This window comes from Coptis chinensis, chromosome 9 (assembly GCF_015680905.1).
Source record: "Coptis chinensis isolate HL-2020 chromosome 9, ASM1568090v1, whole genome shotgun sequence".
Classification (NCBI taxonomy): Eukaryota; Viridiplantae; Streptophyta; class Magnoliopsida; order Ranunculales; family Ranunculaceae; genus Coptis; species Coptis chinensis.
In genome coordinates, this window is record NC_141464.1 from 45,896,018 (window position 1) to 45,913,537 (window position 17,520).

Here is a 17,520-nt window from a genome sequence, read left to right on the forward strand (position 1 = left end):
GGAGAAAACTCCAATTACGAAATTGCATTTCCTCGCTTAGTTACCGTACAAATAATATGACTACCTCCCAACATTAACTGAAGAACGGAACATAGCATAATGCAGCTAGCATAGCAAAATATTAGAGGCAACTTAGTGGTCAAGACCATTGGAGGGGTCCATTGAACCTTCTCACAAACGATATGCGGCCATACCTCCTTCACTATGCCGCTTACTCTCTATGGTTGGTTTACAAACCAACGTCTAAAGTACAAACTAACTGCATAGCAATTAAAAGTGTATATAACGACTTATACTAAACAATGATAGAATCAGCTACATTGGACAATAATATGAAATCATTCAAAAGCGGATTCAATTACAAACAATCATTGAACAAATAAAAAACAAATCTATTACAAATTCAACTAATGGAATAATCAGAAAGAGATAAAAGAAAAGAAAAAAATCTTACCTTGGAACGTTTGCTGAATTCAACCTTTCAAGTATAGAATCCCATATTACAATGAGCAGTAATGCATCCTTTAAATTGACAAACCATGGCTTTGAATATATTGCATATACTGGCCAAGTTTACTCCTGATGCGAAATAAGATAAAACCTTTGGGTGATAAGGGAGAGAAGCAAACCGATAAGCTATTTCAATGAGTTGATTCAACCTTTGAGAGCTAGAGAGAAAAATTGACAGGGATTCTAAGATATTTGCATTATTGCTCCAACCAGCACGCTGTGTTTGGTTAAGTTGAAACTATAAAATGCAATATGGATAAACCACCTTACATTAATTTGTGCTACTTAAGAGTTTAGGCTTATGTAACTTTCCGTCCTCGTAAGCTATATAGCGAAACAATCCCCGAAAGCCAAAGTGCTACTTAAGAGTTCAGGCTTATGTAACTTTCCGTCCTCGTATGCTATAGCAGAAACAGCCCCCGAAAGCTAAAAGCAGTTCCCAAAGTTGTCTCTAAACTCAGTGATAAAGCTAATATGCTATAGTGTCTATGAGGAAAGTAATAATTTCAGCTCCAATTTGGCCTGACCTCGGGCTAACAGGCTCGATGTCTATGAGGAAAGTAATAATTTCAGCTCCAATCTGGCCTGACCTCGGGCAAACAGGCTCGACATCCTAAAATTTGAGTTATATACAGAGACAACTAAAGTCTTGCAAAGGTAATAGACACAATTTCAGCCTGACTTTGTCTAGGCACACCTCATTATAAAACTGGATGAAGATACTGGGTCATGATACCAAGTGATATAGGTTCCAGACTCCAGAAATCCTTTTCCTAGAAACTCTACTCTAGAAACCCAATTAAGAATTAATTGAAAAAGTAACATCTAATAGTTAAAATTCAGTAGCAAAGAACAAACTTTTTGATAGTTTCTAACTCTTCAGGAGTCCATTCACTTTTCTCAGCCCTTTCGAACAGAAGATGTGCTCGGTTATATATGCTATCTTTCTTTCTCTAAGGCATGGAAGTACCTGCAATAGAAGCAACATACAATTAGAACGTATGCAATTTTGTAATATGAGTATCCACATCACGCTTTTGCAAAACAGGTTCTCATAAAAAAAATTAAAAAATTAAAAATATATAGAAAAAAAAGACTACGAAAAATCAATCGGCAATAATCCTTAAATATGAGCATTTGCCCATGAAAACCTTTCCAATCATTTCGTACACATTAAGATTCACTTCGGCTGCAAATTATTTTTCAAATGCAGTGAAATGTTGGATAAAGATAATACCAATGGAGAACTGCACAAACATACTGAGCCAACTACACTGTTCGGGTGTTAGGCCCATAGGCCAATCATGGGATTGACCTTGTGCAACTTCACTTGAAGCTTATAAGTAGCCCTTCCATCTCTCCCTCTTCTTTTCTTTCAAACTATGCTTCCCCTGCTATTCTACAAAGTCGATGGTCAACCTGGTAACCCACCAGCTCAAGTCCCAAATAAAAATCAGGTTAGACCCGGGAGGAATTTCACTCCCCTCAATCAACCAATGAGTGTAATTCTACCTCAACTCCTCGGAAGGGGTTGTTAACTTTGTTGGAGCACATGCCTGTTCCTGATCCTTTGCTTATGTGGTATAATCCGAATGCCCATTGTGCATATCATCAAGGTCAAAGGCATGCTACTGACAACCTTAAAGTTCATAAAAGAAATCTCATATTTTCGATCAACAATAGATAGTGTGACAATTTGAGTTTGTAAGTGTGAGTAACAAACCATAATGTAATATGAAGATGATGTACCTTGTGCGTGTGAAAAAAACGTCATTTAGTCAAACAAATCGAACGCAAAAAGCTTTCAAAATCTCAGGTGTATTAAGTGTCCTTTCTTTGATGGAAGTGACTTAAACTTTATTATCTTCTGGAGGGTGGACCGTCTCTCCTTTCCCTCTTCCTTTTCCAGTCTTTCGTGGAGGCACTGTCTTGACGGAAAACACTTTGGAATCCCCAGGCAACTGTGAGTAACTCTGCCGGTTCTGTAAAGCACAGATAGGTATAATCACACTCAATTTCATGACTAAAAACACGCAATAAGCAAAACAACTATTTCATGTGGGATAGTGGCGTAATCTATCAACCCACTGGGAGTTTGTTTTCTAATTAGATAAGGCACTTTCCATTAATAGCAACTAAAATATAACATGAAGCTATGCACCTCCCTGCATCTTGAACTAACTACAAACCTTACATCCCTGATAAATGATTATGCACAAACTGGCAACGCTTCTAAATGCCAAAAAAATAGGAGATGAAACTACCTATCATGTTTAGAATCCATAGAATTATTACCACTTTTATGATAGATGTCAGTACCTAGCACTACCGAATCTAATTTCTCACAATCAGAGTCTCACTCCGAGAGCGTACTCAGTAAACTCTCTCATTTTTAGTAAGAATGGAATGGTTTCTTTGACTAAACAAAAAGAAAAAAAATACCATACCCGAAGTAGAAATTTAAATTGTGAAGTCGTGAAGAATGGAGGCGATAACTTTTTTGAATAGTGGGCTTTGGGTTTCTGTTGACATGGGAGATGAGAGAGAGAGAGGTAAGGAGGGTAGGGGGTTTTTCAGTTTTGGTGATTAAAGTCGGGATGGGTTTTTGTGTGGTTTTGTTCTGAGGGCAGAGGAAGGTTGGTTTTTGTTTTGTTTGGGATTCATCGCGAACAATTGAAAAATTGAAGAGAGGGCGTGTTTTTATTTTTTCTTTCAAAAAAGCTGAGATGACAACATTTGAGAAAAAACAGGAATGACGTGTTTCACTGTGAGCATTCTCAACTATTCAGTATTAATGGTCTTTGATTTGTAACTAAACTTCTACACTAGCCGCCAAACGCACCTTTAAAGACCAACTCTAAATACAAAACACAAAAAAAATTGCCAAATCTAAAATAATTCACAAAACTCAATCTCATATTGCCCTCCAATATTTACCGACGATATCCACCGACTTTCACATACTGGCCTTCAAACATCGTAGATTTTTTCCTGTGAAATTTTGATATGGTCATTTAGCAAAACTTTTCTGGTTCCCAATTTCTAGTTAAACTTGTACACTCGCCGCCCAAACGCACCTTTAAAGACCAACTCTAAGGCTGTGTTTGGTTCACCGGATATGGTTTCATCAAGAAATCAAATTGGTTGAAAGTGAATGTGTTTTTGGGCGTTTGGTACATTTGTTGAAAACTATTTCTGGACTGAATCAAGCCCATAGACTGTGAGTAATCGAGCCCATACACACCCACCAGAGCACTGGATGAGTCATAAGCCCATCTCTCGTAAACAAACTTGTTCCTCTTCATAAAATCATTCAAGTTCCACTTATTTTAAGAGGGAGTTGAAGACCAGACGAAGAATGGGTTTTCTATTTTTCTGTTTTCTCAAGTGAACCAAACAACTATAAATTTTTACTTTCCTTGAACCAAACAAAACCAAAAAAATTCACATATTCACTTCCACTTTCCAAAACCCTAACCCTAGAATCCCAAATCCATTCAATGGGGGCTGAAATTGAAAACGAGGGGTTGAAAAAGCTCGAGTTTTTATCCCTATTATCGAAAGTATGCACAGAATTGGAGTCACACTTGGGTGTTGAAGACAAGGTACTGGCTGAATTTGTTATAGACTTGGGTAGAAGTTCAGACAATGTTACTAATTTTGATTTACAATTAAAAGAAAATGGTGCTGAGTTTCCTGATTATTTTGTTAGTTCATTGTTAACTGTTATTCATGCTATTTATCCACCTAATAACTCTAGTAGTGGTAAAGAAAAGGGTAAAGGTGATGGTGAGGGTGGGGAGTTTTCTGCGTTGAATATAGCGGATGGGAAAGCTAGAGTGAGGGAATTGGAAAAGGAGATTGAGAATGATGCTAGGGAGTTACGTGAGAAGAAAGATCGAGAGAGAGATAGGGATAGGGATAGGGATAGGGATAGTAGGAGAGATGGGCATAGGGAGAGGTATAAGGACGATGGGGGCAGACGAGATAGGCGTGGGGGGAGGTATAAGGAGGAACGAGACAATGGGGGTGGAAGATGGGGAAGAGATAGAGAGGAAGATGATAGACAAGAAAGGTATAGGGATAGAGATGAAGATGGTGGACGTGATTCGAGGAGTAAGGGGAGAAGAGATAGGGATAGACATGGTGGAGATAGGAGGGGTGAGGAGTATGGTGGAGGGGAGGAAAGAAGAGATGAGGATGGGGATGAGAAGTGGGTGAAAAGTCAGTCACGGTCGAATGAGCCGGAATTGCTTATGGTTTATGCAGGTAAGGTATCGAGGGTGATGGAGACTGGATGTTTTGTGCAATTGAATGATTTTAGAGGGAAAGAAGGTTTGGTTCATGTTTCTCAGTTGGCGAGTAGGAGAATACCGAATGCAAAAGATGTTGTGAAGAGAGGGCAAGATGTTTTTGTTAAGGTGATTTCGATGACGGGTCAGAAGATGAGTTTGTCAATGAGAGATGTTGATCAGACTACGGGTAAAGATCTTATTCCGATGAAGAAGAGACCGGATGATGATGCTTCTAGGGTGAACCCTCAGAGTTCAAATCAGGGTCCTACTTCGAGGACAGGTCTTTCAGGCATTAGGATAACAGAAGATGATGGTCCATCTTCATCAAGGCGTCCATTGAAAAGGATGAGCTCACCTGAGAAATGGGAAGCAAAACAACTGATGGCTGCTGGTGTTATGGATATTAGGGAGCATCCGATGTATGATGAGGATGAGGATGGGTTGCTGTATCAGGAAGAGGGTGCTGAAGAAGAGCTTGAGATAGAGCTGAATGAAGATGAGCCAGCTTTCTTGCAAGGGCAGAGTCGATACTCTATTGATATGTCACCTGTTAAGATCTTTAAGAATCCCGAAGGATCTTTAAGTCGCGCAGCTGCACTTCAGTCTGCTCTCATAAAAGAGAGGAGAGAGGTAAGAGAGCAACAACAGAGAACTATGCTTGACTCCATTCCAAAAGATCTCAATCGTCCATGGGAAGACCCAATGCCTGAGACAGGTGAGAGGCATCTTGCTCAGGAACTCAGGGGGGTGGGCTTGTCGGCTTACGATATGCCAGAGTGGAAGAAGGATGCTTATGGCAAAGCACTTACATTTGGGCAGAGGTCAAAGCTGTCCATCCAGGAACAAAGGCAGAGTCTGCCCATATACAAACTGAAGAAAGAACTTGTTCAGGCTGTTCATGATAACCAGGTATTGGTTGTCATTGGAGAGACTGGTTCCGGTAAGACGACACAGGTCACACAGTATCTGGCTGAAGCAGGTTACACGACCAGGGGTAAGATTGGATGTACTCAGCCTCGTAGGGTGGCTGCTATGTCTGTGGCAAAGAGGGTTGCAGAAGAGTTTGGTTGTCGTTTAGGGGAGGAAGTTGGATATGCTATTCGGTTTGAGGATTGCACAGGACCTGAAACTGTAATCAAGTACATGACTGATGGTATGCTTCTGAGGGAGATTTTGATTGATGAAAACCTTTCTCAGTACTCTGTAATTATGTTGGATGAAGCTCACGAGAGGACAATTCACACTGATGTGCTTTTTGGATTGCTGAAACAGCTTGTGCAAAGGAGACCTGAGCTCCGTTTAATTGTCACTTCTGCTACACTTGATGCGGAAAAATTTTCTGGGTATTTCTTCAACTGTAATATCTTTACAATTCCAGGAAGAACTTTTCCTGTCGAGATCCTCTACACAAAGCAGCCAGAAAGTGATTATCTGGATGCAGCACTGATCACTGTCTTGCAGATTCACTTGACAGAACCTGAAGGCGACATTCTTCTCTTCTTAACTGGTCAAGAGGAAATTGATCATGCCTGTCAGTCACTTTATGAAAGAATGAAAGGGCTTGGGAAGAGTGTGCCTGAGTTGATTATACTGCCTGTCTATAGTGCACTTCCTAGTGAAATGCAGTCACGCATATTTGACCCTGCTCCTCCTGGGAAGAGAAAGGTGGTTGTGGCAACGAATATTGCAGAGGCTTCCTTGACTATTGATGGCATTTTCTATGTCATTGACCCTGGTTTTGCAAAGCAGAATGTGTATAACCCAAAGCAAGGGTTGGATTCACTGGTCATCACTCCTATTTCACAAGCATCAGCCAAACAGAGAGCTGGGCGGGCTGGTCGTACAGGACCTGGAAAGTGCTACCGCCTGTATACAGAGAGTGCTTATCGCAATGAGATGTCACCAACCTCTGTCCCAGAAATCCAGAGGATAAATCTTGGAGCCACAACACTTCAGATGAAGGCAATGGGGATAAATGATCTTCTTTCTTTTGACTTTATGGATCCCCCTTCTCCTCAAGCTCTCATCACTGCAATGGAGCAGCTATATAGTTTAGGAGCTCTGGATGACGAAGGGCTTCTTACTAAATTGGGTCGTAAAATGGCTGAATTTCCGTTGGATCCCCCGTTATCAAAGATGCTTCTGGCCAGCGTGGACCTTGGATGCAGTGATGAAATTTTGACCATCATTGCAATGATTCAAACTGGAAACATATTCTATAGGCCCAGAGAGAAACAAGCAATGGCAGATCAAAAGAGAGCCAAGTTTTTTCAGCCTGAGGGGGACCATCTCACTTTACTCGCTGTTTATGAGGCCTGGAAGGCAAAAAACTTTTCCGGTCCATGGTGCTTTGAGAACTTTGTCCAATCTCGATCCTTGAGGAGAGCGCAGGATGTCAGGAAACAACTTCTTACCATCATGGACAGGTATGTTTTCTTTAATGCTGTTTATACTTTTGGGTTTGATTTAGTTTCTTTAAGCAACTTGTGCTTAGATCATCCCTACCTTGTTTATAAAAATCTGTAATTTAAAAATCATAACGGTATATCTGGTTGGATAATGTTTCTTCTTTAGATCCTGTCTTTTCAGTCAACATATGTACTTAGGTCGTCAAAATTATCATTATATACTTGTGCACAAGTACTTGCTAGCATGTTTCTGTGAGTTTTTATTTTTCGCCATTGTCATATTTCTCGGAGTCGTGGTTACTGTTCCACATAATATTCGTCCAAGGTTTTATAAGATATTTGTGAATTTGTTCAGGTTTTGAGTCTTATCATACTTATATAGTTATATCATGACGCTAAAAACAAGTAAAAAGCTAAATTTGGAAATTAGAAGTACAAACTTCCCGTATCATGAGGGCATTGATGCTAAAAAGCTAATTGTGGAAACTAGAAGCACACATTACCCGGGTAAATAGGCCCTTTTAGTGTAGTTAGTATTGTGTCCTGGTAAGGGGGAAGAAGTCCCTTTTTAAGTTTGTTGGAACCATTCATCACCTATCCCTATTTTTGCCCGGAAAAATTTGGGTTAGCATGAACCGCAGGATTCTTTTCAATTGGATGATACAATGAGTCGTTTTTTTTTTTAGTTTCTTGCCTTTCGTTGAAAGTTAAATTCAACCTCTGTAACTTGTGATTAATCTGTGTATGTGACCACTAAGATAATCCTTTTTCTTGATTTTAGCACCTTCAACGTTGGTATTCTAAATTTGTGGTTGTTGTTACCTTTTTCAGATATAAGTTGGACGTCTTGACTGCTGGAAAAAACTTTACCAAAATTAGGCAGGCAATTGCGGCAGGATTCTTCTTTCATGCGGCTAGAAAGGATCCACAGGAGGGTTATAAAACATTAGTTGAAAACCAACCAGTTTATATTCACCCCAGCAGTGCACTTTTCCAAAGACAGCCTGACTGGGTTCTTTACCATGAATTGGTGATGACAACGAAAGAGTATATGCGGGAGGTAACAGCTATTGATCCAAAATGGCTTGTTGAATTGGCACCGAGATTCTTCAAGGTAGCAGATCCTACAAAAATGAGTAAAAGAAAGCGTCAAGAGAGAGTCGAGCCTCTATATGACCGTTATCACGAGCCAAATTCATGGAGACTGAGCAAGCGTCGTGCTTAATTATGTATGGTGATATTGTATGTTCTCTGTACCAGTTCCAATTTTTGTTATCTGTATATGTATATACATGATCTTGTACTTTCTTCGACTGTTTTAGAATTTTTTGAAGGGCATGCTGCACACCAATATGGTTGATATTCAATTTGCTTGGAGACTATGATATTGTTGATGTTTCGACAAATGGAACCGGCTCCAGGATCTTAATGCACCACACACGGGGCACACAGACCTAACTAGGTTGATTAGATAATGAGGTTTTGGGACCAAAATTCTGGTCTCTGTACCATTTACTTTTTCAAAAGTTCTTTTAAATTTAGGAACATGGAACTATGGAAGAACAAAAAGTCCTTCAAAAAGTCGGTTTTAGCATCCGCTACTTCAGAATTGGCTTGGTGCTTTGTCTCCGTAGCTCGCTTAGGGCCCCCAAATGGCTTGAGCCGCCCCTGCATGCTTGTGTTCTTTGAAGCTTAGCAATTGCTTATTTTATTTTAAAAAATATACGAAGCAGAGGTCATGTTCATAGGAGTGTTTAATTGTTTCTATACGTACTTTTGATTTGGTTTTATGAAATTGTCTTAGATACACAAACATAGAGACTTTTGATGGTGCAACTAATCCCACCTAAACTTTCAGCCACTAGCTATGTCCAAATAACAAAATTTTGATGAAATGTCACATTTGCCTTTTTTAGGAAAGAGATAATTATGTCCTGCATTTTGAAGGTTTCCTGCCAAAAGCTTCATAGAGAAAAAAATCTATGAATACTTGCTCACAAATAGAAAAGTGCTAAAAGAGTTAGAAATTTGTTAGCAGCAATGATTCTTGATCTCCTCCGTGGTTGGTTTACATGCATTTCTACAATTGCTTCATTTCACAATATTTCTTTCGAACTTTAATACCAAGTATAATTGATATGATGTATGATTTTAGTGACGTCTTACTGGAAACAGGATATGCAGGAAAGATGAGTACAACACAGTCGCTGTAATGTCCACAAAGTAGGTTTACTATGTTTGATCGAAAGGAAGGTAGAGTACAGTGTCTGGATACAACTGACAAACTCATGCAAAACAACAGTGCCACATATTTACTATGCTGGACTCAAACAAATGCTGCAGTGTCTGGAAACAACTTGAAAGTGGTTAAAATATACTGGGATGGGAACGCAACATGAAGGTGGCAAACATGGCATGTAAGTTACGCAATGCTTTTGTAATCCATCTTTGTAATGGCTATTCTTTGTTAGTTTTGTGTTTCCCAATTATCAAATAAATATGAATTATTTGCATCATGGTGTAACAAATTCCCTAGCTTTGTGTGTTCGGAAGTCTTTGAGAGTTTAAAGAATCAACGGCTAAACGCTAGCAAGATTTGTTTATATTGAGTTTGAGGAAAAATCTACATCATTCATATCATTTATTGTATCATGTTAATTAAGTCAATACAAAGCTCGGTGTTACTCTTATCAGTGGAGATTTTTAGTATACTGCATCATTCTCATTGATTGTTACTGTTAGTTGACTTAATTGGGATGGCTACATGAAGAGTACATTTTCAACTTCTACTTCCATATCTTTGCTTCTTTGGAATGTTTCATTAGTGATATACTCATTTTCTTTCATGCTGAAGTCCAAGGTCAAAATAGTAATATCCAATGTAGAAGCCCGCAGAAGATTTTCTATATATTTCAGTCTTTCAGAAACAGAGTAAGAAAACAACAGAGGAGGGAAAAATTTTCTATAAAAAAAAACACCATTGAAGAAGAAGATCACATGAGATACATCCTCAAAACCCAAAACAATGGTTTCTACATCTTCTTCACATAAATACAAAACTGAGTTTTCATTCTCATCTCATTTAACAATCTCCTTCATCTTCTTTTTCATTACACCATCTTTTTCATTCTCTTCACTCTCAAAAATCTCTTATACTCGATATTGCAATTCAACTGTTTCTCAATCTACACCAAATGGTGTACTTATATCTAAATTAAGTTTCCCAGAATTGGAAACTGGTTATTTTAATGGTGGCGAGAACATTTTAGCTTATAATAACTCACCAAAGTCAGTTGTTTTCCGTACACAAAGTGTTTCTAAAACTGATTTAGATGGTGTCTTGTTTGTTGAAGTGTCTTTGGTGTTTAGAGTTGGTAGTATGATTCCTATGAGAAGTAATGCTTCCTATGAAGGAACAAAGTCAGGTCGATTTAAGACTAGGCGACATAGGGTGAGCTTTAACTTGAATGGCTTTTGGTCTGAAGATTCTGGGAATCTTTGTATGGTTGGAACTGGTGTAGGGTACTCGAAAAAAAAGTTAGGTAATTTGTGCTGATAGTGTGAATTATTTTGATCTTTCTGCTGTTTTTAGGAAAGCTTAATTATCGGAAGAACTGGATCGTCATGGACGTTTGTTTTACTAGTTTGGTTAGTGGGAGTTTAAAAAATACAATGGATTTGTGGATTGTCATTTTCTACATCTTAATTCACTTCATCTTTATTCTCTTGCTTGATACTTTTTTTTTTTTTTTTGTGAATTATTTTGAGCTATTCGATATCCGTATGATATCCGAAAATAAAAATTGTTAAAAATGATTTTCGCTAAGAAATTATATGTATTCACTTGTTGTGAATGATAGTGAGAGTGGGTTTTCTGGAGGGGGTGGTGTTGCAAAAGATTTGATGCTTGGTTTAGGGCCTCGAGGAAATATATGTGCAGAGTTGTGGAGCTCTGGTATGTATGAATTGGAGTATGGGAGTAATTGTGATGCCACTAAGAATTGTAGTCCTCTTGGTAGGAGCGTCGGTTTCTTACCTAAATTCCTATCCTTTACTCATGTTCAGTGTTCGGATGAGCAGAGGTTGAGGTTATTGATTGGATTTTCTAACACTAGCAATATTGAGTATAGGCAACATTTGGTTCCTAGCACAATGTTAGTTGGTGAAGGACATTGGAATGAAGATCATAATCAGCTTCACTCTGTTGCCTGTCGATTCTTAAATTATACAGATAATTTGGTCAATGCTTCAATTGGTGATTGTTCCATCAGGTTGAGTTTGTTGTTCCCTGCTATCGCGTCTATCAAAAACAGGAGGCGTGTTGTGGGGCAACTATGGAGTAACAAGACATTTAATGAATCAGGATTTTTTGATAAAATTGTGTTCCAGAGTCCTTGGAATATAATTTATGCAGTTCCAGGTCTGAAGTATGAGTACACTCAGACTGGCGCGGTTGTGAAGTCTTGTGCAAAGAAGACTGCAAGAAAAAAGGGAGGAAGATACCCTACTGGGTATTCATCCGACGTGCATTTTACAATGAGAGTGAGTAATAGTCGAGGAAAACATTCGTGGTGTTATTCAGGTCCACTTTTTGTCGGTGACCGTGTTTACGAGCGGTATAGCCCTATTACTCTCGCTGCATCTGTTCAAGTGATTGACACACACCCAAAGGGCCTTCTGAATGTCAGCTATAGCTTAAGCTTCACACCTGCGTTCATTGGGCTTTCTTCAAAGAATGTCTCCTTGAATTATATTACACCTGTTGAAATTTCTGCCGAAGGCGTCTATAATCCTGAAACTGGAAGCTTGTGTATGGTAGGCTGTCAGTCTGTGAGAACATCAAATTTCCATTCAATGGATTGTGAGATTCTCATCAACATACAGTTCCTACCATTAGATTCAAAGAGCTCGGTGTATCTCAAAGGGACCATAGAAAGTACAAGGGGACGGTTGGACCCTTTTTACTTTGATAAACTACAGCTGTTCGCAGTTTCTTTGTCCACGACACAAGCAGCGGAATCTGTTTGGAGGGTGGATCTGGAGATCACTATGGTTCTGATCTCTAATAAACTGATCTGCATCTTTGTCGGGTTACAGGTCGTTTATGTGAAGAAGAGAATCCCGATGTACTTCCATCAATCTCTCTTCTGATGCTTGCCATTCTTACTCTAGGACAGATGATCCCTTTGGTTTTGAACATTGAGGCCTTGTTCAAGACAAACCATAACCAGCAAAATTCCGTGATGGGTAGTGGTGGATGGCTCGAGGTGAATGAGGTCTTGGTGAGAGTATTCACAATGGGTGCGTATCTGTTGCAGTTTCGTCTTCTTCAGCTGACATGGTCCTCAAAATTGGGCGATGGAGACCAAAAGGCTTTGTTGCTCGCTGAAAAGAAAGCTCTTTTTGTTTTGCTACCATTGTATCTAGTTGGTGCTTTTATAGCTTGGGGGTTGTACTGGTGGATTAATCATAATGAGGCTCCTTGGAGATATGGAAGTATTTCTGTTTACCATGGGCTTTCAATTTGGGTGTATCTAAGATCATATGAGGGCTTGCTTCGCAATGGTTTTCTGCTGCCTCAAATACTGCTTAATGTATTTTCGAACTTAAAAGACAAGGTTCTTCATCCTACATTCTATGTTGGAATAACTTTCGTCCACTTGTTCCCTCATGCGTACGATCTTTATAGGACTCACAGATATGCACCTCATCTTGATGTGTCATATATCTATGCAAATGATGGAGATTTTTTCTCGACTGCGTGGGATGTTATTATCCCCTGTGGTGGCCTGCTGTTTGCAACTGTTATCTACTTGCAGCAGAGGTTTGGTGGTTGTTGCCTTCTTCTGTCGAGATTTTATCAATCCGCAGCTGATGAGAAGGTTCCAGTTGCTAGCGGTTAGTTATTGCACAAGGAAACGATTTCATAAACTTCTCACTGTGTGTGAAAAAAAAACGATTGGCTTTGTATTTATAATTTTGAATACTTCATAAAGTTGCATGTATGAGTGTATGACTACTGAATGAAATATATTTTTTCTTTGGCCTTCGTTGAGAAGAATGAAATTGTTGTATGACTACCGAGTTCAATAATCTTCAGCATCTGTCTTAGATTTTAATTGGATTTTGTCAAAAACACTAACTTGCTGGAATTATTTTCGTTGAATGCATCTTTGGTTTTCTCTGATGGCATAACGTTTTGTTGTCTTTCTTGCCTTTTCTTAAATGGAATGCTTTTCCACCTTGTTCCAAGGTGTAGTGACAACGAAAGGATGTAAGTATTATTTTTCTTTCATTTATTTATTTATTTATTATTATTTTCAGTATACCCTGTATTTACAGCATAACTTGGATTAAATATTTGTTTTTGGCTTTCTTACTACTTTGGTGTGCCGTTCAACTTTGGTTTCTTATCTGAGTCAATTACTGGACTCATGTTTATACTGCCTGCTTGTTTGGATCCCGTTAATTGTTTCCTGTGATGTGTAAGTAGTATAAATTGGTTAAATAGCAGAATGCTATGAGTCAGTGTTAAACTTTGTATACATTCTAGTGTTCTAGTTGATGGGCTACATTTAACAGATCTTTGGTTATGATCGTGTAAATGCACTGAGAAATAGTTTGTTCATTTTTTGCCACTCTCACCCGATTCACGTTGAGATATATATATATATATATATATATATATATATATATATATATATATATATATATATATATATATATATATATATACGCCAGTCTCGAGAGATGGCAAAGCCTTGGAAAGGCACAGTGCAGGATATGATAGCTGAGTATGGGCATTGTGTTGTGTCAGTGCTTTCTGGTCAGCTTTTGTGGGATTAAATTGCAATGATTCGCCCAATAACCCCCCTCTGCGCAGCCATTTTCTTGCATCTCCTCCCCTTAGTTGGCAGTTCCATACATCGATAGCATCTGTCTAGGAAGGGCTGCAAAAAGGCTTTTATTGCTCTAAAGTTGGTGGTGTCTTGTAAAGCAGAAAGGGAAGAGGTTTTGATGTGGGTGTTTAATCCACGGAGTATATCTGTTTCAAGGAATTCGACAATGTCAATGGATTTTTTTAGAGTTGATGGCTAATGTCGAGTGGGTCTGTATTGTGGTTAATCGAGTGAGAATACTAAGAATAGTGAAGTGTGTATGTACGTTTCAACTACAATTGATGCAACACGAAGGTACAAACAAACTCACAAGCTCAGTTGTCCTCGGTTGCACTGGTGTGTTTCTGCCTCGTAGTTTTTTTTTACTGATCAATGAAAGTTTACTAGCGAGTATTCCAGCTTACTACTGTGTTCCTTACATGCTGTTTTCGCTTAGGGCCTGCTTGATAAAAATTCCTGCTTGCTGGGCAAATATGTAAAGGGAAAACAATTTCCCACTTCAACTTTTGCCGGCAAACTACCTAGCAGGAAAATAGAGTTTTGCCGCTGCTTGTTTTGTCAACAGCCAAATGTTGGCAAATCTCATTTGCCAGGTTTGGCGGTGCTTGATAACACAATTTTTGCCATTGGCAAATAATTTTTGATCAATTTCACCATTGGCTTCTCTCACTCTCTCTAGGTTAGCCTCCTCAACTTCTCTCTCCCTCTCTCAATTTTGGTCGAGTCTCTCACACTCCGGAACATACTTCTCTTTGCAAGCAAGGTTAGCCCTTCCTCTTTCACTATCCGCTTGTTTGAGTTTCTGGTAGTGTTTAGCTCTTTTTTAATTGTTAAGCCTTTAGATTCTTATTTGATTTCTGGTTAAATACCCAGTTTTTGATGTTGCGATTGCTATTATGATACTTTTATCATGGGATTTCTCGTTTTAGATGTGAAATTGCACTTGTTTTAGTTGAATTGACTAGTGTTTCTTGAAATTTGCTTGAGTTCAGCTTGATAAGCTATGTTTTGATGCAGTTTGACGTTTTCTGTAATTTGAAGTGTGCTTCATGTTGCAATTGTTATATAGGTAGTGAAATCATGAATTTGTCCTTCTCTTTGTGATATTTCACTTGAATGGCTAAGTTTTTTATGCAATTTTGATGTTTGTGATGCTTTCTCAATGCAAGTTATCAGTTTCTTGCTTGCTGGGAGCAATGGTTAGTTGAAATTCTATATTTATTTTTGTTGTGGAATTTAGAGTTCATTCTGTACATACTTTTTTTGACGATTCGTTATTGATTTTGGTATTGTAAGTAAGATTAAGAGTTCATGAAATGAGTTGTTGAGCAATTTTGGTTTATTTCTTCCAGATTGGTAAATATGACTGTGAACAACAACAATGAAAATCCTTCCATCCAACAAACAAAATCGGATATCATTTTCGCGTCACTTTCTTCTTACTTATTCTTATTCCCACAATTTTAGATGTCATTTTCTATTGTCTTGAATTCTTGTAAGTAGATATCAGTTCTGAAATTTGTTCGTCTGTTGGTTAAGATGTGGAATTTCTGATTTTATGTAGCTAGAAAGTGAATATGGTCTAAGAAATTATTCATTTTTTGGAAATTGTATATTGCATGTTAAGGTGACAGTCCATACGTGCAAGAACTATATCTGTTCTTAATTCATAGTAACCAAACTTTTTTCTTGGTTAGGAGGTTAAGTTTTTTTTGTTTAGTTAGCTCTAGTGAAGTAATCTCTTCAGGTGAACTGATTCAAAGAATTTCTCACGAAGTAATTTGTTTACCAGCTTATATTGGTTAAACAGTTTTAGTCATGTCAATAAATGAAATAAACCTCCGAGCAAGAAGGCTAAAAGCCATGAGCTAAAGTAACAGGCAGACCGTACGTAGTCCAGTGTGATATTGTTCAGTTTCACCAGCTATTGGAATTTCAGGGTTGGTTATGCATATGCAGTAGATCTAGAAATGTAAATGCTATGGAAATCAGTTGTGTATATAGAAAGACAAATCAGCTGTGTGTAGCCTGACAGTATGGGAGAAATTATAAAGGTTATTTTGTGGGAGATTGATCTCTTCCCTTATTGTAATTATATGGTCGAACAACTCTTTATTGTTATTTTTTTGGAGGTAGAAGCTGGTGTCACATTTCCAGTGTCACTGGCATTTCCTAGCAGTTTTAGTCATGGTCACCTTGTACACCCGTCTGTTTTATAGTCTTATAACTTGAAACTGAGGCATTGCACAATGAACTTGTCCATATATGTTTCTTCAGAAACGAAAACGTTTCCAACAAAAGGGAGCATCTTCTTCTACTGCTTGCCAACATCCATATTTGCCAAGGTCACGAGACAACATCCAGATCAACCGTGCCTCACAAATAAACAAGTTCTTGTTGTAAGATCATTATTACTTTACCTTTACCTAATTTTGTTGTTAACATATTCTTATAATATCAGCTAGGGGAAAACAGAGCTGTGGGATAAGACCAAAAGTGAGCTTAAGGTTGCAGAGAAGAAAAACTCATTGGAGGCTACTGGATGAGCAACTGAGTCACCCTTTATGCAGAGTGTGCCTTCTTTGCTTGTGAATGGTAGTGACAAGGCTAAATACATCATAAGGATTGGAAGTTATGACATTTGAAATCAAGATTTAGCAATTCATCTCTTGCAGTGGGATATTGTTGTTGCAGCAGTTCTTACATCTTCGAAATACCTCCTTAGGTTTATCTAAGATAGGCTACATTTGTCAGTAGCTTGTTTTTGGAACCTTCTTCATGTTCTGTATTCTTTGAGTTGTGTCAGGAACATCCATTTACTCTTATTCGTCTTAGTCTTGATTAGTTAATGTAAGGTGGTATAGCTAGTTTTAATTTTGACCACACATTCAATCGTTATAGTTAAACTAACGATTGATCAGATAAGTTATGAAGCCAAACCTTCTTATTCACTTCATGCCTTACTCTTTTCACCCGACTGACTCTTAGCTTTTTTTTATAAGGATGACCTGTGTCTTAACACAGGCATCAAATTCATTCTTCACGTTAGACTGCAATCAAAAGGCCCAGGGCAATGCATATTAACAGACAAATGTTCAGTGACATACTGCTATTATTAGGCTTCTGTCAACCAGCTTATTACATCAGAATTCATATATTTGTATACTCGGAAATGAATTTAAGACATAAGTTACAAACAAGTTGCAGGTGGGAGATCAAGCACTGGAGTTAGTACATGAAGTGCAGAGGAGGGGCAGCAAGAAAGAGACATCTCTCTTCCCGCCTCTTTTTATCACTGGAAAGATAAAAATTATATCAAGCTAACTCATTGTAATATGCCACCAGCACCAGAATCATTCAAATGGTGCAAAGTAGAGAGAAACCATATGATGCAGATTTCCCAAACAG

General features: G+C 38.3%; 2 protein-coding genes across 10 annotated transcripts; both read left to right on the forward strand.

The window, feature by feature from the left end:
• Positions 1–3,827: 3,827 nt before the first annotated feature.
• On the forward strand, positions 3,828–17,063 carry LOC147476271 (putative pre-mRNA-splicing factor ATP-dependent RNA helicase DEAH5). Of its 9 annotated transcripts, none has more exons than XR_015209207.1 (5): positions 3,828–7,231; positions 8,045–8,455; positions 9,389–9,630; positions 16,390–16,457; positions 16,574–17,063. XR_015209207.1 is itself a non-coding variant. In XM_086584621.1 (3 exons), the coding sequence occupies exons 1-2, from the start codon at positions 4,011–4,013 to the stop codon at positions 8,436–8,438; spliced, it is 3,615 nt and encodes a 1,204-aa protein (XP_086440747.1). In that variant the 5' UTR covers positions 3,828–4,010; the 3' UTR covers positions 8,439–8,442; positions 9,389–9,853. The 9 variants fall into 9 exon arrangements, 4 of the variants coding, with proteins under 4 accessions (XP_086440747.1, XP_086440745.1, XP_086440748.1 ...); XR_015209209.1 differs by having other exon boundaries at positions 8,045–8,442; XR_015209206.1 differs by lacking the exon at positions 16,390–16,457.
• On the forward strand, positions 11,036–13,260 carry LOC147476272 (uncharacterized). Its single transcript, XM_086584624.1, is given in 2 exon segments — positions 11,036–12,325; positions 12,328–13,260. Coding segments are annotated over 2 exon segments (2,067 nt in total). The 5' UTR covers positions 11,036–11,047; the 3' UTR covers positions 13,117–13,260.
• Positions 17,064–17,520: the final 457 nt, after the last annotated feature.